This window comes from Alexandromys fortis, unplaced genomic scaffold (genome assembly GCF_014885135.2).
Source record: "Alexandromys fortis isolate MF-2015 unplaced genomic scaffold, M_Fortis_MF-2015_v1.1 scaffold_174, whole genome shotgun sequence".
NCBI classification, from domain to species: domain Eukaryota; kingdom Metazoa; phylum Chordata; class Mammalia; order Rodentia; family Cricetidae; genus Alexandromys; species Alexandromys fortis.
The window spans coordinates 1,388,831-1,414,805 of record NW_026068063.1 but is presented as its reverse complement, the minus strand read 5'-3'; the positions used below and the strand labels follow the sequence as shown (position 1 = coordinate 1,414,805).

The following is a 25,975-nucleotide window of genomic DNA, read 5'->3' as shown; positions in this document are numbered from 1 at the left end:
CCCCTTTAGTTTTGGGGACAAAGTTTCTCTCTGAACCAGGAGCTTGTCAACTCCACTAGCCACCGGCCAGGAAGCCCGAAAGATCCCACTATTGCTGCTCCTGCCAGATCTGGACATGCGCTGCTGTGCCCAGCTTTTACAAGGGTTCTGAGGATTTGAACTTGGGTCCTTATGCTTGCAGAGTAAGCACTTTCCCAACTGAATCATCATCCTAATCCTCCCTCGGCACTTTTTGAAACATGGTTGTTTTGGACTTTTTTGTGTTTTGAGACAGGAATCTTACAATGTATTCCAGACTGAATCTCAGATTCTCAATCCTCCTGCCTCAGTCTCCTGAGTACTGGGGTCTTACGCATTTGCCAACATTCTTAAGCACTACACTTGTTCAAACTCCTGTTTATGCTTCCTCGGGTGAGTGAGGCAGGATGGGGTCGACCTGAAAGTTGGCAAAGAAAGAGGAGGTAGTGATCCTCCTGCCTCAGCATCCCAAGTACTGAAATTATAGGCGTGAGCCACCATACTTGGTCATCTGGCCAGTACATATTTTTCATGACTTATTCATGGGTTTTGTTTTGAATTGCATTTATTTATTGGGGATTGCTTACCACAGTACACTGGGGAGGTTTGAGGACAACTTCGGGGTCCTTCCTCGGTGGAATCTGCTTTATTTCACTGTCCCTGTCACTGAGGGCAAGCTCTGGAACTAAAGCATTTGCAGTTGAGTCCAGCTGCCATTATTCGTCAGCTGTGTGTCTGTGAGCATGTTCCTTAGCCCCTTCTGCTTGTCTCCATCCACACGGGGTCTCGATCAAAGTGCCTACCTCAGGGGCTTGTTACAAAGACAGTGCTGGTGAAAGTCCCCCACCGTGCCCAGTCCCTGGAAGGTGCTGTGTGGGGCTGGCTACTGTAGTCACAACTGATTTTTCTCTTCTGTTTGAGAAGGTTGACTCCTGAGTCATCTGTCTATGTGAGGGGCAGATGCCGTTCAGTCAGTAGAGTGCCTGCCTGGCATTCACAGAGCTCGGGCCTAATCCCCAGAATCACATAAACCAGGGATGCCTCCAGGGCTAGGGAGCTAGGAGAAGAATCAGGAGTTCAAGGCCATCCTTAGCTTGGTAAGCCCAAGGCTAGAGTAGGCCCCAAGAGATCCTTCCTATAAAGAAAGAGGTCAGGGCTGGAAGGAAAAAGGAATGAAGCCTTTTGGCTTCCTACTTAATGGAAGATGTTACATCTATACTGTAGAAGGGGACCAGCTGCAGGATCCAGGCACCAAATCTGCAGCTTTGGGGCAGAGGCACTGTGACCTCCCTCGTGGCCACAGGGCTTCAGCCCCTGCTCACTTCTCCACTGTCTTCTTTGTCTACTCTCTGGAGAGCCCCTTTTCTCCTTTTCTAGCTCAGCTCTGCATTTTGCATTCGCTGGACATGGGGATACATGCCTTTGATTCCAGGATTCCCCAGGTAAAGGCAGAAACAGTTTAGTTCAAGACCAGCCTTAGGCTACAGAGCAAGACTCCATCTCAACGATGCAGAACCTCATGCTCTTTCCAACGGGGCTCTTGCCGTGCTCCATCCTGCTTTATCAACACGCCTATACTTGAAGCAAGAAGGGCTTCCCTATATGTTTAACCAGTCCAGCCCTCTCTCCTTAGATTGTAAATGTCTTGACAACAATGACTAATATTTGGGGGTGGGGTTATTGGTCAGTTTAATGGTCATGGTGTCAGCACGTGTAAAAGGGGTCAAGGTGGGCCTAGGCTAAGGATAGAGGAAACACGGGGTAGAAAGAGTCTGCAGGTGCAGGAAAATGAACCCAAGAAAGAAATCCCAAAATACAACAGATTGGACCGTGCTCCCAAATACCAAGAGCTCACAGAGAACAGGGTCTCTTGGTTGGCTTGGAAACCATTCTCAAGTACTCATGGACATGGACGCTGAGTGGAGGGCAGCAACCACACTTCACACCCCACAGAGCCCTGACGGCTCCTACAAAATCAGGTCAGAGGGGAAGAGCAAGGGAGCCCTGGAGTCAATCGCATGTTTCTTGAGAGAAAAAGGCCAAAAATATGGCCCTGAGAGAAGTTAGAAGAATCTGGGAAGATGAGGCTTAAGACCTCATCTTAAGAGTCTAAAGACTCAAAAATGTAACTTCTACCCGTGTACCATCCATCCATCCATCCATCATCCATTCATCTATACATCCATCCATCCATCTAAGCATCTATCCATCCAACATCCCACTTACTCAAGTGACCCCAGCCTTTGAAGGGGGATGTCCCAACAGTCCCTAGCCAAAGCCCACGGTTTCCTCCAACCCCAGGGAAAAGTGACAAAATAAAACAAGTTCTGACTTAAAAGTCAAATTCTCCTCTTAGCTCTGCCACTAGCTAGCCATGTTCGCCAGGTCACATGACTGGACTCTGCTGGACCTCAGAAGGTCCCTCACCTGCATAATGGGGGCAGTTGCACAAGAGGCCGGGTAGGCAATCTTTCTAGTTCTAACATTCCATGGTAGACCCTTTGGCCCCTGATGTCACAAATATGGAGCTGACTCGTGATTGGCCACTGCTTCTCCCAGCTCTGCTGTTCTCTTGGTCATGAGAACAAGATGGACTTGCCCTGGACCTTCCCTACTTGTGCTCCTCTGTTACGGGCAGCTCTTGCCATGGCTCAGGACTGCGGGACAGCCAAGCTTAGGTACGGCTGGGACCTGAAGGAAGGACCAGATAAGAGGACTGGGAAGGGGCAGTCCCTTCCCCAGGCCCACATGACCCCCTTCCCTGCAGACGCGTTCTACAACGAAACGCAAGCAAAGTTGTTTCTGAAGTTTTATGAGCAACCAGCCCGAATTGTGTTTAATGAGTTCATGGAGGCCACTTGGAACTATGTCACCAACATCACCAAGCGAAATCGAAGGAACATGGTGTAGTACCATTTACCCCCCCAGGTCCTCCCTCCCCTTGATCTTCTTAGGGATCCTGGGGGTTGGGGATCATAGTTCCTGCCCTGTGTCCATAATATGTAGAAAGAAGGACACTCCAAAACACACGTCAAAATGGACCGCAAGCTCCAGGCCTTTCAGTGGCCTTGAATTTTTTTTTACATAATAATTTCTGGATTATTTGCCCTTGCAAGTTTTACCTCCTTCCTTTTAAGGACTTTAGCATCCTCTCCCTTTTAGCAAGTCTTCAATGATTTTGGACCCTTAAAGTGGGCTTTGAGGGTGTGGCCTCAGAATTCAGCATGGGACCCGTACTTCATCCCCCATCTTCCATAACCAATATGATCACCTTGTTTGCAGTTTCAGAAGGAGGTGGAGAGGTCTCAGTTCATGTTGTACTTTGGTAGCCGAGCCCGCTTGTTTAAGACAGACCATTTCCAGAACCCGGACGTGAAGCGCATGCTGAGTAAGCTGCAGAACATAGACAAGTCGGCCTTGCCCACGGAGGATCTCCGGGAGGTGATAGACAGAGCCCCAGGCCTCCAAGGCACACACTCCTGCAGCCCAGGGGAGGGCGGGTTAGATCAGACTGGGAACCAAGTGTCTCTGGGGCAGGAGGGGATGCCGGTGGGGAAGAACCAGAGCTTCCTTTAGAGGAGGAGGGGTACTTTAGCCAGGTCTGTCTCTCCTGGCTGGTGGGGCTAGTGTTGGGAGTGGGCCCAAGGGCATGGGTCTGCCCTGGGTGACACCTGCCCCCTCCAGTACAACAGAATTCTGACCTACATGGAGACAACGTATAGTACAGCTGAGGTGTGTCTGGATGAGGGTCCCTGCTTGCCTCTGGAGCCTGGTGAGCAACCAAGCCCCACCCCTGACCTCAATTGTGTTCCCTTCCCAGACGGGAAGCACCTGGGGCGGGGCAGGGGTGAGAGTTGAGGTAGATGGCCATGGCATCCCATGTGGCTCCTATTCTGGGTACAGACCTCGAAGAAATCATGGCCACCTCCAGGGACGAGAAGGAACTCCTGTGGGCCTGGCAGCGCTGGCGGGATGTCGTGGGCCGCCAGATCCGTCCTGTGTTTGAGCACTATGTCCAACTTAGCAACAAGGCTGCACAATATAATGGTGAGCAGGCTGGGCATAATGTCTTGGGTCAATGGCCAGGAAAAGAAAGAAGCCTATGCAGCAGAGGGTGCAGGCAACAGCAGAATGGTTGTAGATGGGGCAGACGGGGGGGGGGGCATGAGCCCTGTAACTGACCCTGCAAATAAAGTAGACCCCTGGGCCGGGCGATGGTGGCACACGTCTTTAATCCCAGCACTCGGGAGGCAGAGGCAGGCAGATCTCTGAGTTCGAGACCAGCCTGGTCTACAGAGCTAGTGCCAGGACAGGCTCCAAAGCCACAGAGAAACCCTGTCTCAAAAAAAAAAAAAAAAAGACCCCTGGGCTGGGTGCTGGGGAAACCCTAAGACTCTCTAAGTGAAAGGACAGATGTCTGCCTCATAGACTTCCTCCACTGGGAGGTGAGCCTCATCTAGCAAACACGCATCTCTAATGATGCTTAGTATGAAGCCATGGAGGAAGGGGATGCTCAGGCCAGGGGGAAGAGGAGAGCTTCAAATATATGCTCAGGTCTCTCTGACATTTGCCCCCGTTGGAAAGGTGAGTATGGACAGACAAGGAAGAAAGCATCCACACAGAGACCCTGTACCACCGTGGGAGGAAATCAGGGTTTTAGGAGATTAGAAAGAACCCACATGACCACAGGGCTTTAGGGTTCAGGACATGGCCCTAGGAAAGGAGAGGACCTTACAAGGCATGACCAGGAGCTCCCACTGTGGTCATCACTAGATATTTTCTACCTCTGAGCTAGTCTAGGGTAGGTGATGCCTGGGGAGGTCGTGTTCAAGCCTAAGATCGCCCCCCTCCAGGAGCAGGGGGTAGAGATGCTTCCTTAGGGCACGTCCAGGCCTCCTTGCCAGCTCACTGGAGGCACGGTGTTATGGGGAACACCAGTGAGTCTCTTCTATCTTAGGGTACAAAGACATGGGGGCTTTGTGGAGAGCCAAGTATGAGTCCAACACCCTGGAGGAAGACCTGAAGCGGCTCTTTGACGAGCTGCAGCCACTCTACCTGAACCTACACGCCTACGTGCGCCGCTCACTGTTCCGCTACTACGGGCCTGAGGTCATCGACCTGCAAGGCCCCATCCCTGCCCATCTCCTTGGTAAGGGCCAGGCTGGTGGTGGACGCAGATGAGAAGGAAGGCCACTCTTGCTCCTCCCCTTAGCCCCTTCCTCCTCTTTCCAGGGAACATGTGGGCCCAGTCCTGGGACAACATCTTAGACATAGCCCTGCCCTACCCAAAAAAGCCACCTGAGGACATCACAAAGATCATGAAGAATCAGGTCAGTGCTGAGCCTTTGGATGTCCCTGTCCCACAATCCCCTTAGGCAAATGGGCAGACAGAACCACCGCACCTCTTTTCCCCACAGCACTGGAAGCCTGAAAAAATGTTTCAAGAGGCTAACATCTTCATTACCTCCCTGGGACTGTTGCCTGCACCACCTGAATTCTGGGTAAAATCAATGCTGGAGAAGCCAGCTGACGGGCGGGAGGTGGAGTGCCACGCCTCAGCCTGGAACTTCTACAGAGGCAACGACGTCAGGTGTCTACAGCCAGCATGGTCTTCAGCCATCATCCTACGCTCACCCCTCTTCTGTTTCTCCACTGGCCATGTAGCGAGGAGTGGGCAGGGGAGAGCAGGGCTGGGAAAAGGGGATGAGACTCGGGAGCATGAAAGAGAAGGTGGGTTCGGGGAATAGCGGACATGGTTACTGGGTGGCTATAGGGTCTAGAGTGGGAAAACATGGTAGCCAAGGCCCTCTGGTCTCCTGCTTGATGACCTCAATGCCTTAATGAAGCTTGAATGAAGAAGCTTTAAGTGTCCCCAGGGCATCCCCATGCTCCTTGACCCCTACCCTTTAACCCTAGGATAAAGAAGTGCACCGAGGTGACCATAGAAGACCTGCTCTCCATCTTCCACCAGATGGGCCATATCCAGTACTACTTGCAGTTCCAGAACCTCTCTGTAATCTACCAAGAAGGTGCCAGTCCAGCCTTTGAAGAGGCTGTGGGGTCGGTGATCACCCTCTCAGCCTCTTCCCACAAGCACCTGCTCAGCAGGGGTTTGCTCAGTCAACAACACCAGGATTCAGGTGATGGGGACCAAAGGGATAACGGGAGGGCAGCCTGAGCCTGGGGCTTCAGCTAGGGCTGAGGGGGGGCTAAAGCCCTCAGGGAAAGGCTGAAGAAAGGGAGGACCAAGAAGCTGCCTCCTGATTGCCCTGACCCTATCCCCAGAGGAGGAGGTTAACTTCCTGTTAGGCATTGCCCTGGAGAAGATTGCCTTCATCCCCTTCAGCTACCTGGTAGACGTGTTTCGTTGGAAGGTCTTTGATGGCACTATTACAAAGAGCATCTACAACCAGGAGTGGTGGAACCTCAGGTGGGGACGGTCGATGCTTGACATAAGTGCAGTGCTGATGTCCTGGGAACCTGGGGAAGCCAGGCCGTGTGTGCTGTTAGCCATTACCAGGCAAAAATACACAGACTGGATGCATAGAGCCAGTATGGTGGCTGCGAGGCCTCGTTCTGACTCTGGTGTCAGCAGTGAGCAGGTCTTTTAACTTTCCGAGGCTCTGTCTCATCTGTGAACTGGGGACCCTGGCAGTGGCTCTGTCTGCTCTGTGAGTGGCCAGGAATCTCACACCATGAAATCAACTAGGCCTCTCTGAGAACAGAGTGGTAACTGGATGTTGTGGCCCATACCTGTAATCCTAACACCTGGGAGGTGGAGGCAGGAGGATCAAGAGGCAGGAGGAGAGGACAGGGTCTTGCAGACATGCAAGGTCCAGCAGCTTGTTGGCTACCTAGCCAGTTGGAGATCTAATGTAGGATATCTTTCTGTATGCTATGAATATGTGTCTCTGAGTGGTTGTCTTATCAGTGGCTGTGGGGACTGGTGGGCTGAGAGAAACCATGCGAGATGGGAGAAAACTCTCCATTTACAGAGGTCAGCCTGGACCTCTGTGAGATTCTGTCTTCAAAAGACAAATGCAGGAAGAGTGTGAGAGAGAGAGAGAGAGAGAGAGAGAGAGAGAGAGAGAGAGAGAGAGAGAGGCAACTGGTCACATGGTATCCACAGTCAGGAAGCAGAGAGAAATGGATGCTGGTGCTCAGCTCACTTTTTCTTTTTTTATGGACTAACATCCCAGTTGATAGGATGCTGCTGCCCACATTCAGGGTGGATCTTCTCAATTTAATTAGCCTCCTCTGACTCGCTTACAGACTTTCCCTGAGGCCTGTCCCCTGCATGCGTCTAGATTCTGTCCATTTGGCAATCAATATTGACTATCACAGTGGACATAACCTCAAAGGACCTACTGCCGGTGACCTACTTTGTCAGCCAGGTCCCATCTTCTGGTTCCACAGCCTTCAAATGGTGACACAAGCCAGGGTCCCAACATTCAAAACACGAGCTTACAGGAGATATACTAGATCCACGTCACAATGCCCCAGTGGTCTGATGTCCTTCAGCCAGGTTCCAGCTTTTTCAAGGATCTACCATCTTCCACTGGTACCGCAGGCTGGTGACCAGGCCTTTTCATAAACCACTGAGGACAACTCAGATCCTAACAACAACAGCCTACCCAGAAGGTGCTCTTGGCATCTTGTGAGTACAGGCTGAGGATGCTGCTGGCCTTCCTTAAGTCATTGTCACCCAACCCCCAATGCGAGAAGGCCAGAGCGAAACACTCAGTGGAGAGAAGATTGTATTCATTGCCTTACTCAGTGAAAGGGTGTGTAAAAGTGGAGGCAGGTGGATCAGAAATTCAAGGTCATCCTCAGCTACTTAGCAAGTTCAAGGCCCTGTCTCAGAGTGGGGAAAGTACATACCTAAGTATTCCAGGCTCCATTAAGTAGACCCACGGGACAGCCTGTCTTCAGCATATTTGTGGAATGTAACCATTGCCATTCCTCCCCAGCCTCCACGTTAGTCCTATTTCTGGCTCTGACGTGGCCTCTTGAGACCTTTCTATTATTGGCTTAAGGAAAAGACTGATGGACAATTTTTACTGCTTTCAGAAAATGTTTTTCTTAGCTTGGAAAATGAATATAAAAATCAAGTCTTAAAATTTGCGGTTGCTGTCGTGGGTTGTTTTTTCGGCATTTTGATGGATGAAATGAATGTTTTTAATCGACAGCATTATCTTTTAAAAGTTATTTATTATTGTGTGTGTGTGTGTGTAGTGTGCATAGGTGAAGGCACATGCCACAGCTTGCGTGTGGAAGTCAGAGGACAACCTATGTGGATGCCAGGTGGGCTGGCTAGTTTTATGCCAACTTGACATAGGCTGAATTCATCTAATAGGAGAAACTGCCAATTGAGAAAAAAACACCTCCATAAGATCGGGACTGTAGGGCATTTTCTTAATTAGTGATCAACTCAGGAGGGCCCAGCCCATTGTGAGAAGTGCCATCCCTGAAGTGGTGGGTCCTGGGTTCTATAAGAAAGCAGGGTGAGCAAACTATGGGGACCAAGCCAGTAGGCAGCACCCCTCCATGGCTTCTGTATCAGCTTCTGCCTATGAGTTCTTGTCCTGTTTGAGTTCCTGTCCTGACTTCTTTCAGTGACAGACTATGGATGTGGAAATGTAAGCCAAACAAACCCTTTCCTCCCCAACTTGCTTTTTAGTCTTGGCGTTTCATCACAGCGATAGTAACCTGAACTAAGACACTGGGAATTGAACTCAGGTCACCTCCACAAGCTGAGGCTCACCACCCCCGTATTACTGTTAAAACTTTTTCTTAGTCCGTTCATGCATTTGTTCAATGTGCACACATGCGTGTGTGCATGCTTGCTATAGCACACGTGTGCAGGTCAGAGGACAGTGTGCAGGAGCCAGGGGTGGAACTCAAGTCATGGGGCTTGCATTTCAATCACTTTTTCCTGCTGAGCCATCTGTGTCTACCTCAGCGTTACTGTTAGTCATTAAAATGATTGTCTTCCTCCTGCAGCATCTCCTGAAAGAAGCATATTTCTGCAACCATATCTCCGCTGCCTTTGTGTGGACTCTGATGCTGAAATGGATATACCCTTGCAAAGGCTTGTGTGGCGTGCTCAGACCTAAAAAACCACCAACAAAATAGACTAGTGCGCTAGTACTTGAGATCTGATTTTTTTTTTTATAACAAACAAGACATTTATCAGAAATAAGAAAATGCAGCTCTTGCTCTCTCATTTAATGTTGAAAGAGGCAGGAAATTGGATGTCACAGGTGTCTTTTTGCACCAGCTTATGTCAAATCCTCCCTCGTTTCCATGCAAACATTATTTGCGTGGCTTAACAGATTTTATTCGAGAAGTAGAAGTTCCTTCAGCATATTATTTTTCTCACGGATGTTGGTGACTTTATTTGGCTGGGCACAGGCATCGGGGGACATTCAGATAGGACAGTGCAAGGACAGATATGAAGAGCGAACATTTGTCTGGTTCTGAAGTCGCGCACAGTTCCTGAATTCTCCACAGTGCCGAGGCTTATCTCTGGGCGCCATACCGTCTTATCTGACGTTTTCTTCCTTTCTTTTTCTGGAGAAGATTTACAACCCAGAAAAGTCACGCCATCATTTCTGTTTCCAAATTTTACCCTGGTCTTTTAATTTTGTTACATGCTCCCCATTGACTCCAAGCATGCTGCTAAGCAGTCTAAAAATTCCCAGAGCATATTTGACTTTGTAGGCACACTGGCCATTATCTTTTCCCATACCTTTTTATAGAATGTTAATAAATTCCAGGTTATGAAAACTTTGAAAAGGCCTGTTAAAGGCAGGCTGGGGAGAAAGGGACCAGAAGTATGTTCCTACGAGGCCATGGGGAATTAGACCTTAAGTCTAGAATTAGGGAGGAAGAGGAAAATTGGCTTAGTAAAAGTTAAAGAAAAGACGCTCTTTTTTAGTGACACACTCAGGCTGATCTCTAAGGATGACAGTTTCTTTTTAAAAGGGTTCTTTTTATTTATTATTTTATTAGTACATAGACCTGCACACGCCATGGTGGGCATGTGGGCAGCCGGAGGACCACTCACAGCAATCGACTCCCTCGTTCCATCATGAGATGGACTGAGTAATGGTTGATGGGGTCTCAGAGGTGAAGGGTGTCTAGGGGACTGTCTTGAGGGCCAAGGTGAGGGGACCAAGGGAGGCTGCTTTGTAAAGAGAATGAAGCTGAGTGCAGAAGGAGCCACCTCTGATGAGCTGAGGACTCTCAGTCCTTGTCCCTGGGTGGAGGGGAGGGCGCAGGAGCTCCATTAAAAATGCTGTGTCCTCCTGCCTGCCTGACAATCTGAGTTTAAACCCTTCAACACAGCAGGGAAGGAGAGAACTCATACCTGCAATGCTCTTCTCATTTCCACATGTTCACTGTGATGCGGCCCCCACGTGCATGCACGTGCATACACACGCACGCACACACACTCATGTGTACACACATGTACCAATAAAAGTATCTTTTAAAATAAGCATCAGAAGGTGCTTTGGAGTTCAAGTTACAGTACTGGTAGTGGGGTCTTCCCGCAGTCAGCTGGTCACACCATACCTGCTGTCAAAAGCCTGGAGCAACAATCATGTGTGTTGCTGGTGCTTGGTACCCACTTTCTGCACACTGTCGGGGTCCAAATTCCCAGAGGGGAGGAACCTCACCCAGCTCAGCTTCTTCTGGTTGGTTTTCTCAAGTTCCTTTTGTGTTAACCTAAAAGTAGGAAGGTCACGAGGCACCCACAGGACTGCTGAGCTTCCTCCTGCCATGGGTCGGGGACACAGCTGGATTAACGCACCTCACATGAGATTCTCTCTGCTGTTCCACAGTCCTGGGCCCAGGCAGGCCCAAGAACACCCGGGTGACTTCTTGAGTTTTGTCCCTGATCTCTGCCTTCTTCTATTTGTCTTAAGAACAAAAATGTGACAGGAAGAGGGCTGGGGGTGGGTTCAGCACGTGCATGTGTGTGGTGATGGTGGAGGTGGAGATGATTGTGGTGGAGGTGGTGATGGAGGTGGTGGATGTGGTGGTGGAGGAGGTGGATGTGGTGGTGGTGCTGGTGGAGGTGGAGATGATTGTGGTGGAGGTGGTGGAGGTGGTGGTGGATGTGGTGGTGGAGGAGGTGGATGTGGTGGTGGAGGAGGTGGATGTGGTGGTGGAGGAGGTGGATGTGGTGGTGGAGGAGGTGGATGTGGTGGTGGTGGTGGTGGAGATGATTGTGGTGGAGGTGATGGAGGTGGTGGTGGATGTGGTGGTGGAGGTGTTGGCGGAGGTAGTGGTGGAGGTGGAGGTGGTGGAGATGGAGGTGGAGGTGTTGGCGGAGGTGGTGGAGGTGGTGGAGATGGAGGTGCTGGAGGTGGAGATGATTGTGGTGGAGGTGGTGGAGGTGGTGGTGATGGAGGTGGTGGATGTGGTGGTGGAGGAGGTGGTAGTGGATGTGGTGGTGGATGTGGTGGTGGAGGTGGAGATGATTGTGGTGGATGTGGTGGTGGAGGTGGTGGTGGATGTGGTGGTGGAGGTGGTGATGGAGGTGGTGGTGGAGGTGGTGATGGAGGTGGTGGTGGAGGTGTTGGCGGAGGTAGTGGTGGAGGTGGAGGTGTTGGCGGAGGTAGTGGTGGAGGTGGAGGTGGTGGTGGTGTTGGCAGTGATGGTGGTGTTGGCGGAGGTGGTGGTGATGGTGTGTGATGTATTACATCCTTAGCATCCAAAGAAAAAAGTGACAAGAAGAAATGAAAGAGAATGAGTTTTTTTTTCTTTTTTAGTCTTCTTCTTTCTTTTTAAAAAAAATGAAAAGTAAAAAACGGTACAACCCCTCTTCTCTCCATCTCTCTGTCTCTCTCTCTCTCTCTCTCTCTCTCTCACACACACACAAATGCACACACACACAGACTCTGTTTTTACACATTCTGTGTTTTGACACAAGGTCTCACGTAGTAGCTCAGGCTAGCCTTGAACTCACAGACAATGACCCTGAATTCTTGATCCTCCTGCCTCCAGCTCCTGAGTGCCGAGATTGCTGATGTGCATTACCAACCTGGTTTATGTGGTGCTGGGGATCGAACCCAGGGCTTTCTGTGTGTGAACCCAATTCACTCCCCACTGAACCACATCCCCAGCTCAGACTTTCACACTGATGTGTGCCTTTTAATGTCATTCGTCTCGCTTGGGGTCAAGCCCGTGATTTCCCATCTAGCTTCCCAGAACTTGCTGTGAAACATTCAGAGCCCAAAGACTTTCTCTTCCTCAGAGACCAAAGTGCCCGTGTGGCTCCCAACAGGTCACTCCATGCCACCCATAACAGAAAGAATCCTTAGAACTCAAGTCTCTCCCAGGCTTTCCTCCAGGGCCAAGATCTAGACCCCAAAGTTCCGGTTCCCTTCTTTAACAATGTGTGGTCCCTGGGGTTTTTCACAGTGGTGTGTACCGCACTGTAGACAGTGTGTCCTCCTAGAGGACATATCTACCTCCAGTCAGTGCTGGGCGTAGGTGACAGGCTGAGCTCCTTCCAGGGTTGCCTAGGGAGGGGATGGGGGCCTGCTCGAAGCTACCAGTGCCTTCTATGTGACCTGTGGGTTGACAGGACGGCCTCAGTTACTCAGCAAGGAGAGTAAGAACTCAGATTCTGAAACCAGACGGTCTGTACTCAGAACTCCTTGTTAGCGGTACAATACGGGGTTCCCCGGGCTGACCTAAGCTAGGGAACCAGTCCGCAGAACAGCAGGGCGCCAGACTTGGGTACAGATGACATGGGGTACCACCTCTGTTCCTCAGAGCACAGCCCCCTGTGAATTAAGTATTCATGTTGACTAGCTGTTATTATTAGTATCTTCCAGCTGCAATGACTCGATGGTCAGGTGTGCTACATATAAAACACTTTATTTATAAAACACCCAGCCGCGTGACCTCCGAGAAGACACCAACAGCGGCTTTTCCTCTCTTGCCACGGGAGACCAGTGTACCGATTCAGACACCACCTCGCACGTCACATGCTGAAGGTCGTCAGGCCTTGGACCCTCAAAGAACCGACAGCACCAGCGCCCCCTAGAGGCCTCCCGGACAACTCACCCCCACATGTTCTCATTGTATTCAGAAGACAGTTGTGTGTCCTTTTCGTCAAAGCTGAGCCGATTCCCCGCCTGTTGAAGGCTCCAGTGAAGAAAGCAAGCAAAACACTTGGTTTCTTTTTGAAACACAGCAGCTGTGGTGGAAAGCTAAAGGAGACAACCTCGGTCTACACCGGTCGCCAGGGATCCTGTCCCAGCTCACAAGAGGAGTGCGTCGCCAGCGGTCCCGAGTTGGGAAGGAAGATGGGAGGGGATTGCCAAGGCCACACACCTTGTTGTGGTCCACAGTATCACAAGCCCTCAGCATCCCTCCGGCGCTCCCGCTACGTGAGGCTCTGCGAACCGTCTTTAGTAACTCCCTCTACCCAGAATCCCCATCACAGTGGCTAAGTGTGTCCTGACCCCTCTCTGGCTGAAGTGGCTTCTGCGCAGTCTGTCGGTGTGGAGGGTGAGACAGGAGGGAGTGATGTCAGCAGGGTCACTCAGTCGGGAGGCCGGGCATCGGGGGCCTTCGCCTGGACCTCATCGTACTGTGGCGGAGGAGTCAAAGGCTCGATAGAGGGAGGAGGGACGTTCTTTTCTGGTAGGTTGATCCTGAAGTCTTTGAGGTGAAGCTTTTCAGATTTAATTCTTCGAACTTTCAGTGGTTTCAGGCGTTTGGCCAGTTTGGAGTTTTGCCTGTCGGGAACATGCCCCGGGCTGGCCTCCGTCTCCGCCCTGGTGTTCGTGGGGGTCGTCTCGTCGAGTCCAGTCAGTGACTCATAGGAGGGGAGAGAGATACTTAGTCTGGGGTTCTGCTCCTGTCCTCTGGCTTCTGAGTAGCCTGTGTTCATCACTTCCTCGTAGCTGGGGACGTAGTACCGTGAGGAGGCCTCCTCCTCCTCCTCCTGGCTGCAGGAGGACAAACACAGGGTGTCAGTGCACACTCAGATCACCAAAAGTCCCCAAAAGGTAGACTCGGGGTTGCTGGTGAGTACTAGGCCTGCACACACCAATTCTGCAAACCATGTGTCGGCTGTAGAAGTAATCAGTATTTTAGCATGGAGGAACCAAGTTCCCATTTCTAACCACACTGTAAGGGCTTTTGTTTTGCCCATTTTACAGATGTGGGAATGAATACATCAAGACTGTGGTGATTAATGACATTGTGGACTAGACAGGATCTAGAAGCCCCTAAGAGAGAAGCCTGCCCCTAAGGGGTTTCTAGATTGGGCTAGCTAAGGTGGGAAGACCCATCCTGAATGTGGGTCTTTTTGTTTGTACCCTAGGATTAATGAGGTTAAACACCTACAAAATCATTGTTTATGGCCTTTGTCTATTTTTGGACCAGTCTGTTCATCTTCTGTATTAATTCACAAGGACTCTTTTGCCATGGAGGGAGGGGTTCATCTTCATTGCCATATTGAGATTTGGAAGCACCGAGGAGACACATCTCTGGGATATCTGTGAGGGTTGGAGGGAATGCATAAAGCCCCGAGTCAATGTGTACTGTTGCCATGGGCAGGGCATATCAAGGATGCCAGTGTCCCAGACTCATAGGAATGGCAAGGCCTTCTTCCTGGTCTAGGGCCGACCAGTAGGAGCAGAAAGACCTGACTACAGCTTCCACCCCAGATGACTTCGGTGTAAGGCTACTCCCCTGGAGAGAACCCCTAATGTGGTGAGCTTCCTGGCTGTTGCTGGTGCCTCTTCATCTGAGTGCACCAACCACCCAATACCAGCTTTACTTGTGTTTGTATTTCTTTATTCCCTGTGGACCCATGCCAGGTCAAGTCCAAAGACATGCAGGATGAGGCCAAGGGTGTTTCCAGAGGGGTTTAATTGAGTACGGAAGATCCACTCTGACTTAAATGTGAGCAACACCATCCAGGGCTGGGTGTGGATGAAATGGGGGGAAGGAGAAAGTGAACTGGACAGCAGCCTTCATCTCTCTCTGCTTCCTAAGTTCCCACATAATATCACGGGCCGTCCTAGGCTCCTGCAGCCGCACCTTCCCTTCCACAATGAACCCTAGCCTCAAACTGAGAGGCGGGATAAACCCTTCCTTCCTCAAGCCGACTCTGCATTTGGTCAGAGCAATGAAAAATACATCGAGTAAGGCGCTGGGCTAGCTTTGAGCAGTTGTCAGTTTGACACAACTTAGAATCAGCTGGGGACTAGCATCTGAGAATGTTGGTGTCTGTCCGTGTGTGTGTGTGTGTGTGTGTGTGTGTGTGTGTGTGTGTGTAGTGTGAGTGCTATCTTGATTATGCCCCTGGGGGTGGGAAGATACACCCTGAATATGGGTGGCAGCATTTCGTGGGGCCGAGACTGGCTGCAAAGGAGAGCTAGTGTCTGTATGCATTAACTCATTGCTCTCTGTTCTTGACAGTGGGGCAAGCCAGCTGCTTCAAGCTCCTGCCCCCTAGGCTCCCCTGAAATGATGGACAGTGGCCTGGAATTGTGAACCAAATAAATCCTTTTCCATTTAAGTTTGATTTCGTCAGAGTGTTTTTAATCATAGTCACAGAAATGGACCTTAAGAGAGATGCCAAATTTTATCACATACCCCCCCACCCCCGTCTGTCATCTACCTTTTAAATATGCTAGTGATATTTTGGGGCCAAGTGAAATATTGTACTGTGATCTTTTCAAATCAAAGTAGACACACACAGCACCTGGGACAGAGAAACAAACAAGCAGCCTAGAGTCCCCGGTCCCCACCCGTTTCTGTGGGACACCTTGTAATCCACCTAAGCCGCAGGAATTGGGAAGCCTGTATCTAGTAAGCGCGAAGGTATTTGTGAAAGGGCATGAGGCACCTTCCTGGAAGAGAGTGAAAATGCAGACTCTTAAAATGAAGCTCTTTCTCGCCTATGTGCGAATGTGCCCCTCCCCTGGGCTGGAGGGAGCAGCCCTTCACGTCTCACCTGTCTTCCTCCTGCGTGGGAGGCACAGCTCCCGCCTGCTGCTGGATATGGGCCAGTTCCTCGCTCTGCCGCAGCTTCCTCCTGTCCCGGATGCTCAGGCAGATGGACAGCAGCAGCAGCATCACGCCCGCGCCGACCAGCACGTAGGCCACCGAGAAAGTCTTGCTCTTGAGGATGCCACTGCCTCCCTCTGTCTTGTTGCCCTGAGCTGTTGGCTTATCTGCAGCGCTGAAACCAGGGACCAGGTTCCACATGGCCATGATGACGCCGAGGACCAGCATCCCCAGGCCGATGGCCGTCAGCGCGTAGTGTGAGCCGTTGGCCTTGGACTGGGCCATCATGGCAGCAGAAAGGGGCAAGACCCGGCTCAAAGATAGAAGAGGAAATTACAAAGCCGTAGTGGCGACAGACACGCCTTCCTCGTACCAAAGAAACTCTCCAATGCCACAGTAAAAGGAATCCTCAGCAGATGCTCAGGCGATGGCTCTCTTCAAATGCCAGGCATCCCGCGTGGACCGGGCGGATGATGAGAGGTCTGAGAGAAGAGAGTGGAAGGGAGATTATCAGCTCTGGTTTGGAGAGGTTCTGTGTGAAGCTACCAGGCTCCACCCTGGTCTTACCTCTAACACATTGCAGATGTTCCAGCCACCACCCCTATGCTAAAAGGGAAAATCAGATTTGCCCCTGCAGGACGCCCGTGAGGTCAGTGCTGGGAGCAACCAAAACCTGCTGTGAGGTTTAATGAAGTGTGGTCTGATGACATCTCTCCTAGGAGAGCTTGGGGGGTGATTGGGGGGACGGCATCACTGGGCCATGGTCAGTAACATCACAGTCACGGGGCAGAGGGGGATGGGACACGGGACTGCAGGAGTTAACGGCTTCCATCCAGTCAGCCTGCTGGGGTCAGTATACTACCCTCACTGGCTCCCTATTGTCTTGGAAGAGAAAATCTGTCTTCTTAGAAGGATGTGCATAGCCACTGGCCTCACTACCTTGGTCTGCCCCTCCTAGCACCTCTGCAGTTACCACATCACCCCCTTCTGGGTGTTTGTGTATGCCCCACTAGCTACTGGGGTGGGCCTGTCCCTCCTGTTGGCGTCTTTATTGTCTCAGCCGTCTACACAGCAGGGTCTCAAGTGAGTGTGTGCATGTCCAGTGACATGGATGGAGAGCTTGGACTGTCCAGAAACATAAGCGGTTCCATCTTCCCCCACTTCAGAAAGGAGGCAGAAGTCTGTACAGCCTCATCTTCTGCATTTAGGAGAACCCAAAACCAAATCAAACAGCCAAACAAACAAACAGATCCCTTTTCCGGAGAAGCAGTTCAAAGACCCAGCTCATGGGAGCTGGAATTCCGGAACCCTCTGTGGTTGAGGGAGTCTATTGGGATAGAATGGAGGTCACGGAGGAGGACAGGACAAGGTCCCAGTATGCCCATACTTCGGTCAGGGGGTGTGGGGGTGTGGGGGGGATAGGAAACATGGCCAAGCAGGATTGCCCAGTCGGCGCTGAGATGGACAGGCCCTGTTTTCAACTCTGCATTCTTTCCGACTTTCTAAAAGCACAGCTGATCAGGGAGTCTGAAACAAGATGCCGCGAGATGTTTTCTTATGAAACTTTCACCTTCATCTGAAACTCTCCGCTTTGTTAAAAGTCACTCTAAAAATATCTAGGACAACATTCTCTCTCAGCTTGAAGTCCGCGCCTTCTTCTTTTTTCTTTTTTTCCACCCAGTAAATATTTCTGGTACATTTGGTTACCTGAGAGTTGCATGGGAGACACTGCAGGTGCCTAGGAGGAGGTGAGGACACTCCAGAAGCAGAGACAGGGGATGTGTGACCCATGGAGCTGGGCAGCAGGGGTCCAAGCTCAGGCTGGGGCTTTTATAAGCTTCAAAGGAGGGAAGCTTCATTGGTGTGATGGCCACATGCAGAATTCACAGGTGTGTGCGTGGGCATATGTGTGTGTGTGTGTATAGGCATATACATGCATGCCTATATACATACAGGCACACATGCATGTGTGTGAATGCATGGTCTGGGGTGTGTGTGAACACACACGCATGCTTACATGTGCAGGTGGCTTATGAGCACATGCTGTGTGCCCTATGAACACAGGGACATGGAAGGCATGAGTGTGTGTGTTCATGGTGTATAGAGCACAGACAGTTGCAGGGTACCAGAAAGGCTAGCCTGTCATACATGCAGGATGCTTGCTACATTGTTTGAGACAAGGTCTCATCTCTGATCTTCTATTTATTATATAGCCGAGGATGACCTTGAGCCTCTGATCCTCCTGTCTCCTCCTCCCGAGTGCTGGGGTGACAGGTGTCACCACATCTGGTTTACATCTGCTGAGGCTGGAAGGCCTCATATGCTGGACAAGCACTCAGCTGTCAGGACTACACCCTGGCAGTATCGTAAGTCCATTGGCAGCTGCTTTTGGAACCTATGGTCTCCAACCCACGGGCCCCTGGGAAAATCAGTTCCCACTGGCCCGCTGTTTGTCTCATATCTGGCTTGTTGACCACCCATGGCCCTGTGGTATATTTAGCCCAGTTTGCTTTCCCTTGCAGAACAGACACAGAAGCTAATTTTATGCTTAGACGATTCGGGCCACATAACCGTCAGCATGTCCTTAACAAGCAGTGGCCTGGGGTGAGGGCAGAGACGGGTGTTCGGCTCTGACAGGCTGCTCTCTAGACCCCAGAGCTGGACCTGCCTGCCCATTGCATGTTTGAGGCAACCTGGTGGGGCACACAGACAATGCTCTGTCTAGGTTTTAAAATGCCCTGTTAGGAGAGGAAAGAGGGGATCGCCTGGGGTTCCTGGGGGGACAGTGGGCACACTTGTTTACAGCTGTCAAGCTAAAACCTTCCATTGTGGATCCACCTAGAAAAACAAGAGACGGACTAGTCTAAGGAAGCTGTGGGCATTTTGATTCTGTGAGGTGCCCACGGTGGGACACCTATTTTGGGGTTGAGAGCTTGAGGTGGGCTTATCTAAAAAGGGGTGCCAAAAGAAGACAGTGGGGGCTGGGGAGATGGCTCAGTCAGCAAAGTGTTTGCTGTACAAGTGTGAGGACCTGAGTTCAAATCCCCAGAACCCAGGTTAAAAAACAAACAAACAAACAAACAAAAAACAGACTCTGCCATGTGTGCCTGTAATTTTAGGACCTGGAGGATGGGAGGCAGGAGGATCACTGGGGCTTGTTGACTGCAATAGAGCGGGACACCTGCCGTCCTCCTCTGGCCTTCCTACCGTATACATAGGCATACACAACTGTGCAAATGCATGCATGCAACACACACGCGGAGGGAGGGACGGAGGGAGGGAGGGAGGGAGGGAGGGAGGGAGGGAGGGAGGGAGGGAGGGAGTCAAAACTCCATAGAACTTATAGGTTCTGGGCCACAGAATAATGACAATCTATGGGCCACACTGATCCCCAATCCTTCCAAGTTCTTCCACAGGCTGACCATGGCTCCAGAGAAGAAAATGGAAGCACGTCCTGGTCACTGCATGAAGAATGGATGGGCATCATAGCAAAGGCCATGACTAAGGGGAAAGGCCACTCCGATGTGTCAGCCTGAAACAGCTTCTGCTCAGTTTCCAGGTAACATTCTTCTCCACGGATGGATGCCACCCTCTCAGTCTGCAGCATTCTCATTTTGGCTCCCTGGTCCCTGCGTTTGAATCTCAGCTTCGAGAAGGGCACCTTTTGTCTGCCTTGCTATGGCTATTGCATTACACTGGCTCCCAGCACACTGTGCCAGGAATGGAGCAGGCCCTTGACAAATACGTGTGGACTGGACGAGTGAGTACCCAGCAGGTTTAAACGGTGAGCCCATATCTCTATCAGTGAGGGGACCTCCAGGCCCAGGTAGGTACCGACAGGCAAGGATTCCTGAGGTCTAACTCAGGAGTTACAGGACACCCACATCTCGTTCTCATATGCAAATGCTACCCCAGTAACTAGAATGAAGGTGGTTGCCACTGGGGCCAGGGAAGTGATCTTATCCAATTCCCCGGAGGGGCTGAGGTTGCAGTAGCCCAACTCTCTGGTCCTCCCAGTGGGGGGGGGGGGGGGGGTGGACCATCTCTGCTCTAATACCAGAGTGCTCCCTCGGCCTGGCTGAGGCCAGAGTGGGTCGTGGCTGCTCGTTCTCAGCTGGACCCAATTTCCATAGACTCCAACTTTAAGACAAACAGTGTAATGAAAGCAGACAGTAAGGACTGGGGGCTGGCCCAGTGGTGGGGCCCCTGCCTCCCCCTCCCCCATCCCCAGCACTGTGAACTCAGAACAACAGCAGACACTGAGCACAGAGTTCTGGCTGCAGGGGGTCCAGAGTGCCCAGGCTGGTCTCCAGAGCCTTGCTTGGCCATTCTGCAGTTTAGAAGCAAGGAAGTAAAGTCTATTCCCAGGAGGCTCCTTGGCACTGCCATCGGCTTTACTGGGAGGAGGGCTTGCCAGACCGAAGTGGCCTGCTGCACTCCAGAGACTCCTGGCCACTGCCCTGCAGTACCACTGCCTGCCACAGTTGAGAAGGGGATCTCATTCTGGGGACACAGGGTGTGCTACCCTGACCACTGAGGCATTCCAGCAAGACCTGCCAAGTTCCGCCCACGGTTGCTTTTAGAGCCAGCCGCTGCTGCTGTTGGGGTCCCTCCTGTCTGTCAGGGAATTTCGGGCCACTTTCCCCCAGGATTTAGAGCCAAAGGTATCAGGTGCCTGTTTTAAGAGCACAGGAGATCTCTGTGATTCGACACCTGGGAAAATGAGTCAAGGTGACTGACAGAGGACAGGGCTGCTATGCCACAGGGCAGCTGGGCAGGCACGAGCAAGCCTCTGAGCTGTGGTGAGGAAAAGGCTGGAGGTCTTAGTGACACCCGTGGCTTTCCGGCTCAGTGAGAGTCAGGTACCCACGGGCACTCGTCCAGTATTTCCGGCCACTGACTGTGTGATGAGCCATCCCAGACTCTCTCTGTCCTGGTGAGCAGTTGGGTCAAGACTCACAAGCAAATCTGGCTGACTCTGAAGCCACCCTCCCTATCCTGAGCCAAGGCTGAATCCCCGGGGCCACTCCCTGGGCTAGGCAGACGGGTTCTGCCATCTGTCATCACAAAAGCAGAGAGAGCGGCAAGCGAACATTGCTTTGACTTTGAGAGTTTGATTTAGATCCGTCACTGGCCGATCTGTGTGTTGGGGCTTAGGGGTGACATTTGTATACAGCCCATCAGAAGGACCAACGATTCCCTAGTAGGGGGAAAGTTCATGTGTGAGTGACAGCGAGATGCTTGCCTGGCCCCCAAGCCCTTGGGAAGCTGAGGCAGGAGGATCACTGTAAGCTCCAGACCAGCCTGGGCTACGGTGTGAAACCCTGACTCTGCCCCTAACTAACTGAGAACTACATGAGTTCTTCCCCAGTGACTTTCTTGTTGACCTAGGCATCTCCGCGGATCCAATAGCCTCAAGGCTGCCACACTGGGCGCCCAGCTTCTAACACAGAACCTTCAAGGGATACACTCAAGAAAACAGCCAAACCATAGCAACCATTCGAAAGCTATCCGTTCGGTTTTATAAAGAAGCCCAGGTTCAGAGAGGCAAAGCAACTTGTCTAAAGTCACACAGCCAGTGTAGAGCTGGGATGGGAGCACAGTTCACTCAACAACGTGTGACTTTCACCCCAGGTAGCACCTCTCAAAGGGACGAGACACAGGCAGGGAGAAGGGGAAATGGCTCTGCAGCATCTCGAGCTGCCTATGGGGTCTGGGCTAGGAGATGGGGCAGTCCAGGGGAGGGACCCAAGTCAGTCCGTAGAACAGAAAAGCAGGCGTCTCCCAGAATGCACCTAGCCTTGCCGGGAAGAGAGGCAGCTTCCCGCCCGGGCTCCTGGCGCAGGCGCTGGTGGACTTCTCATGAGTCGACATCACCAGGTCCCTCACTAATTCACTTATGTGTCTGATAAGTTAAAGACATTAAGTCTGCCCTGCAATCCCTGGGGCTCTGTCCACAGGAGGCAGGTTAAGGAACCTGTGTCTCCCACGGGAGTTCGTCTCAAGCTGGTCTGTTAGCAAGTGGCTAATGTCTGGCTCTATAGACAAGACTGATCCAATCCCTCAGTCCCAGGGGCATTCTGAGTTCCCTGGGAACCATTACACTGGCGGCCTGTCTTCCTCAATGGGAACGGAGCCCACGAGTCCCAGGTATAGCACAAATAATAAAAACCCAGAGACAGAAATTAGGGTTCAACACAAAAACAGAAAAGCAAAGCAGCCAAGCCACTGGAGAAGTCTAACTTCTACCAAGGCTGGGTGACTGCAGACTGAGCAGACTAAGCTTCTCTCTCCTCCCATTTTATATTCCCTCTAGTGCTGGGATTAAGGGCGTGTGCAAGGACTGGGATTAAAGGTGTAAACCACCACCACCTGGATTTGTTTCTGTATTGATCTTGTGAAGCCCAGGGTGGCCTTGAACTCACAGAGGTCTGTCTGACTCTGTCTCCCAAATCCTGGGATTAAAGGTGTGTGTCACCACTGTCTGACCTCTAGTGGCTTTAGCTTTGCCTCTGGCAAGATTTATTTATCAAAATACAAATAATATACCACTATACCCAGGGGAATTCTGTGTTTCCTGGGAATCATTACACTGGCAGCCTGTCTTCCTCAATGGGGACAGAGCCCATGGACACTGAGCAGCAGCCAGGCCCCTGCACTGTCCACTCTAAATGACTCTGATACTTGGAACTGACTCTGACTGATTCCATCGGCCTCTCTGAGATGAGCCGTAACTGGGTTGCTGGCAAAGGAGGATGGATGGCCATGGGCTGGGCTGGCTCCAAGTTCCTCCCTGGCTGTGCCAGATGCCTCGTGGTCTGTGCAGCTGAGCCTGTCATACAATTGTGAGCCTAAAGGAGGCGCTGTCCCAACTCTGCTCATTTATGGAGGAAGGGCTCATGGTACACAGAGGCTTCTCCTGGATCCACAGGCTGAGGAGTTACCAAGAGCAGAGCTGACACCGTCTGAGGCACTGGCCAGGTCTGAGAAGGAGGATGGGCCTGGCAGGGAGGCTACACACATTGTTTAACTGTCTGTGTCCTCCTGACCCCAGGGACACACACACACTGCTTAACTGTCCTGACCCCAGGAATCCCCTGCTGAGAGTGTTTGTCCAGGGTACACAGCAGCTTCAGAGAGCAACCGTATCCCTTCACGGTCCCCAGACCACGTCACCCAGAGGAGCAGAGAGGGGCTAGAAGGATTTAATAAAATCTAGAGTTTCTGTTCCTTCACAGAGCCCCAGGGAGCGGTATGCATAATGGAAGCCATGTCAGAACGGGCCGAGGGGATCTGAATGTCTCTCAGACGGAGGCTGTACTGCTCACCACGGTGCTTGTTAGAGTTTGGGAGGTGGTACACGGTAGCCCAGACACACGCTAACTCCAAGATAGCCACAGGATTTTTTCCCCCCTTTTGTTTAAAGACAAAATCTTATAGAACCCAAGCCGGCTAGCCAAGGATGACCTTGAACTCCTGACTGTCCTGTCTCACTTTTTGGGAGCTAGGGTTTTGGGTGTGCACCACCATGCCCAGTTTATATGGTGCCAGGAATCAAACCTAGAGCCCCATGCATTCTAGACAAGCGCTCTCCCAACTGAGACACATGCCCAACAATCCCTGGGACTCCCAGACTGGGACCTTATATGGCCAAAGCACTTTTCAGTCACGATTGAGCCAAGGAACTGAGACGGGCAGATTCCTCTGGATAGGTGGGTCCAACCGACAGAATTACGGATGTCTTTATATGACAGAGGTGAAGAGGTCAAAGGAGGAAGTGGCAGTGGGTGGTGTCGTATGGGACAGGAACACTACTGCGGAGTGCAGGAAACTTCCAGAAGCAAGGGGGGGAAAAGAAACTGGTTCTACCCTGAGCCTGAGAAGGGAGCCTGCCCTCCTGGTTGACGTCAACAGTCAACACTGACTTGGACTTCTGAACACTGGGAACTAAGAGAGAAATGCGCTGTCAGTGGGCACCCTTGGGGACGTGGGTACGGGCAGTGTTCCTATATCTGCCAGTCCACAGCAGTCGGTGTGACTGGGGCCACACAATGGCTTCCTCTGGATACACAACCTCTTGGTGACCTTTTGCAAGTCACTCCTTCTGGAACCTGTGCAGCAGGCCCCAGCAAGTGGCCCGCCTTCTGATTTTGCACTTTAACCTAGGCTCTGCCATGACCTGGCGAGCTGGTGTCCTGACTGCCACGTGGAGCAGACTTGAGGGAGAAAAAGCATTCTGCTACCTCATCCATAGCCGCTCTGATTTCTCAGGCTCAGAACTGCGCTCCCAGACTCAAGTCTGGTGGTCCCAAGTGGTGGGGGGGGGAAGGGTGCGAGTGGGGGGCGTGGCTCAGTTGACAAGAAAACTGGCTTGTCTAGCATCTATGAAGCCCTGGATTCGAACCCCAGTTCCATTTGTGTGATTAGGTACTAGGGAGATGGAAGCAGGAGAACCAGGAATTTAAGGTCATTTCTTAGCTAAGTAGTAAGTTCAAGGCTAGCCTGCGCTACTTGAAAATAAAAAAAGACCCTACCCCATGAGGGAGTTTGACCCTTAGTCACATAGGGTCCTAGCTGGCTGAGGTTGTCCATGATTTTTTTTTTTAAGTTGCAAGGTGGAGGCAGTTTGAAAACCTCCAAAAACATTCTTGTGCTGGGTGGAGCCGGTGAGTCTTCTGCATCTCTCTCCCTTCAGAGCCGCATGTCTGCCTTTTCCCTTGGAGCAGTGGACCCCAGTTCTTTCCCCCAGCTCAGGATCTTCCTGTATGATGCTCAGGTACCACTTGGTGAGCCAGGTTCCATCTCTGCCTGCTCACTGGAGCATCTGAGCAGTCCCACTCAGGTGTCCGACGGGTTCATCCAGCATCCGCACCATATGGCTGCGTCCCGGGTGTTCCTTATTATTTATGACCTATTCGTTATCCTTTGAATATTACTGTTTTGTTTGATTCATGCCATCTATGTTATTCTTTATGTATTTACTTCTTATCAACAACTCATTGTTCCTCTAATACAATCATGTTTTGAGTTATAAAAGCCATGATCTGTTTGATGACTAATATTGTTCAGGAATCTTGTTTATCAAATCTATTGTTCCAATAAATAAATAATGTATCCCAAAATAAAACATTGAACAAGAAAAAAAAATAAAAGCCATGATCGTATTCAACTTTTCCAAACCTCCGTGAAGAGTTTTCAGGAAGAGTTTCTCAAAGAAAACTTGAAGTTCAGAGAAGTGCAGACACCTGCTCAAGGTCACACAGCTCAGGGTCACACAGCGAATGGCACAGCACATTCGAGATGCTTATACCCAATCCATTGGAGACCTCCCTGATCCCCACCCTAGCTCCTTCCCAGAAACCCTTGCCAGGTCAGGAGGTAAAATGCCTTTCTCCTTGAGTTGTTTCCAGCGTGAGTCACTCTGTCCCCACAGGTCTGGTCCTTTCTGGCTGTGGTTTGAGTAATTGGTGCTGGGTTGTTTAACTATTAACCTGGTAACAGGCTGAGGTGAGAGCCAGGAGGAGCAGGGAGAGTCATGGCAGGGACTGGCCTCTTGGCCATCATGGCCAGGCACACACAGGGGCCTTCCCCAAAGCCAGGGTGCTGATTGGGTTGCTTTCTCTCAGGCCACTTCCCTTGGCCGTCCCTCTGTGTGGTGTCGAATGTCCTCCGCTCCTGTTCTGTTTGTGACAGGGTCTCGAGGAGCCCAGGCTAGCCTCAAACTCACTAGGTAGCTGAGGATGACCTTGAACTCCTGATCTTTCCGCCTCCACCTCCCAAGTGCTGGGATGCCAGGCATGTGCCCCCATCCTCTTTGGGTAAGGACACCCATAGGACAAGGTCAGCTTGGTCACCACTTCAAAGGCCCTGTCCCCAAACACAGTTCCATTCTGAGGTCCTAGATGACCTCAAC

At 51.3% G+C, this 25,975-nt stretch overlaps 3 protein-coding genes across 8 annotated transcripts in view; 2 read left to right on the top strand and 1 right to left on the bottom strand.

Moving 5' to 3' along the window:
- The first annotated feature begins 2,607 nt into the window (after positions 1–2,607).
- LOC126487556 (angiotensin-converting enzyme-like protein Ace3) lies at positions 2,608–8,031 on the top strand. The gene is given in 12 exon segments (XM_050120444.1): positions 2,608–2,628; positions 2,630–2,696; positions 2,786–2,922; positions 3,301–3,459; positions 3,703–3,790; positions 3,922–4,065; positions 4,976–5,167; positions 5,251–5,348; positions 5,436–5,608; positions 5,935–6,158; positions 6,304–6,448; positions 7,989–8,031. Coding segments are annotated over 12 exon segments (1,491 nt in total).
- On the top strand, positions 7,124–12,738 carry LOC126487524 (uncharacterized). Of its 3 annotated transcripts, none has more exons than XM_050120335.1 (2): positions 7,124–11,179; positions 11,222–12,738. In XM_050120335.1, exons 1-2 carry the CDS (start codon positions 10,997–10,999, stop codon positions 11,735–11,737), a joined length of 699 nt encoding a protein of 232 aa, XP_049976292.1. In that variant the 5' UTR covers positions 7,124–10,996; the 3' UTR covers positions 11,738–12,738. The 3 variants fall into 3 exon arrangements, with proteins under 3 accessions (XP_049976292.1, XP_049976293.1, XP_049976294.1); XM_050120336.1 differs by having other exon boundaries at positions 7,124–11,320; positions 11,369–12,738; XM_050120337.1 differs by having other exon boundaries at positions 7,124–11,578; positions 11,633–12,738.
- Positions 12,739–12,879: 141 nt separating this feature from the next.
- Tmem51 (transmembrane protein 51) overlaps positions 12,880–25,975 on the bottom strand; it is a 48,309-nt gene continuing 35,213 nt past the window's right edge. For all 4 annotated transcript variants that reach the window (XM_050120333.1, XM_050120331.1, XM_050120334.1 and 1 more), the window contains 2 exons: positions 16,010–16,544; positions 12,880–13,991 (listed from right to left, as the gene is read on the bottom strand). In XM_050120333.1, coding sequence (XP_049976290.1) covers positions 13,583–13,991; positions 16,010–16,350 — 750 coding nt within the window. In that variant the 5' untranslated portion in view covers positions 16,351–16,544 and the 3' untranslated portion in view covers positions 12,880–13,582. The remainder of the gene's footprint in view (positions 13,992–16,009; positions 16,545–25,975) is intronic.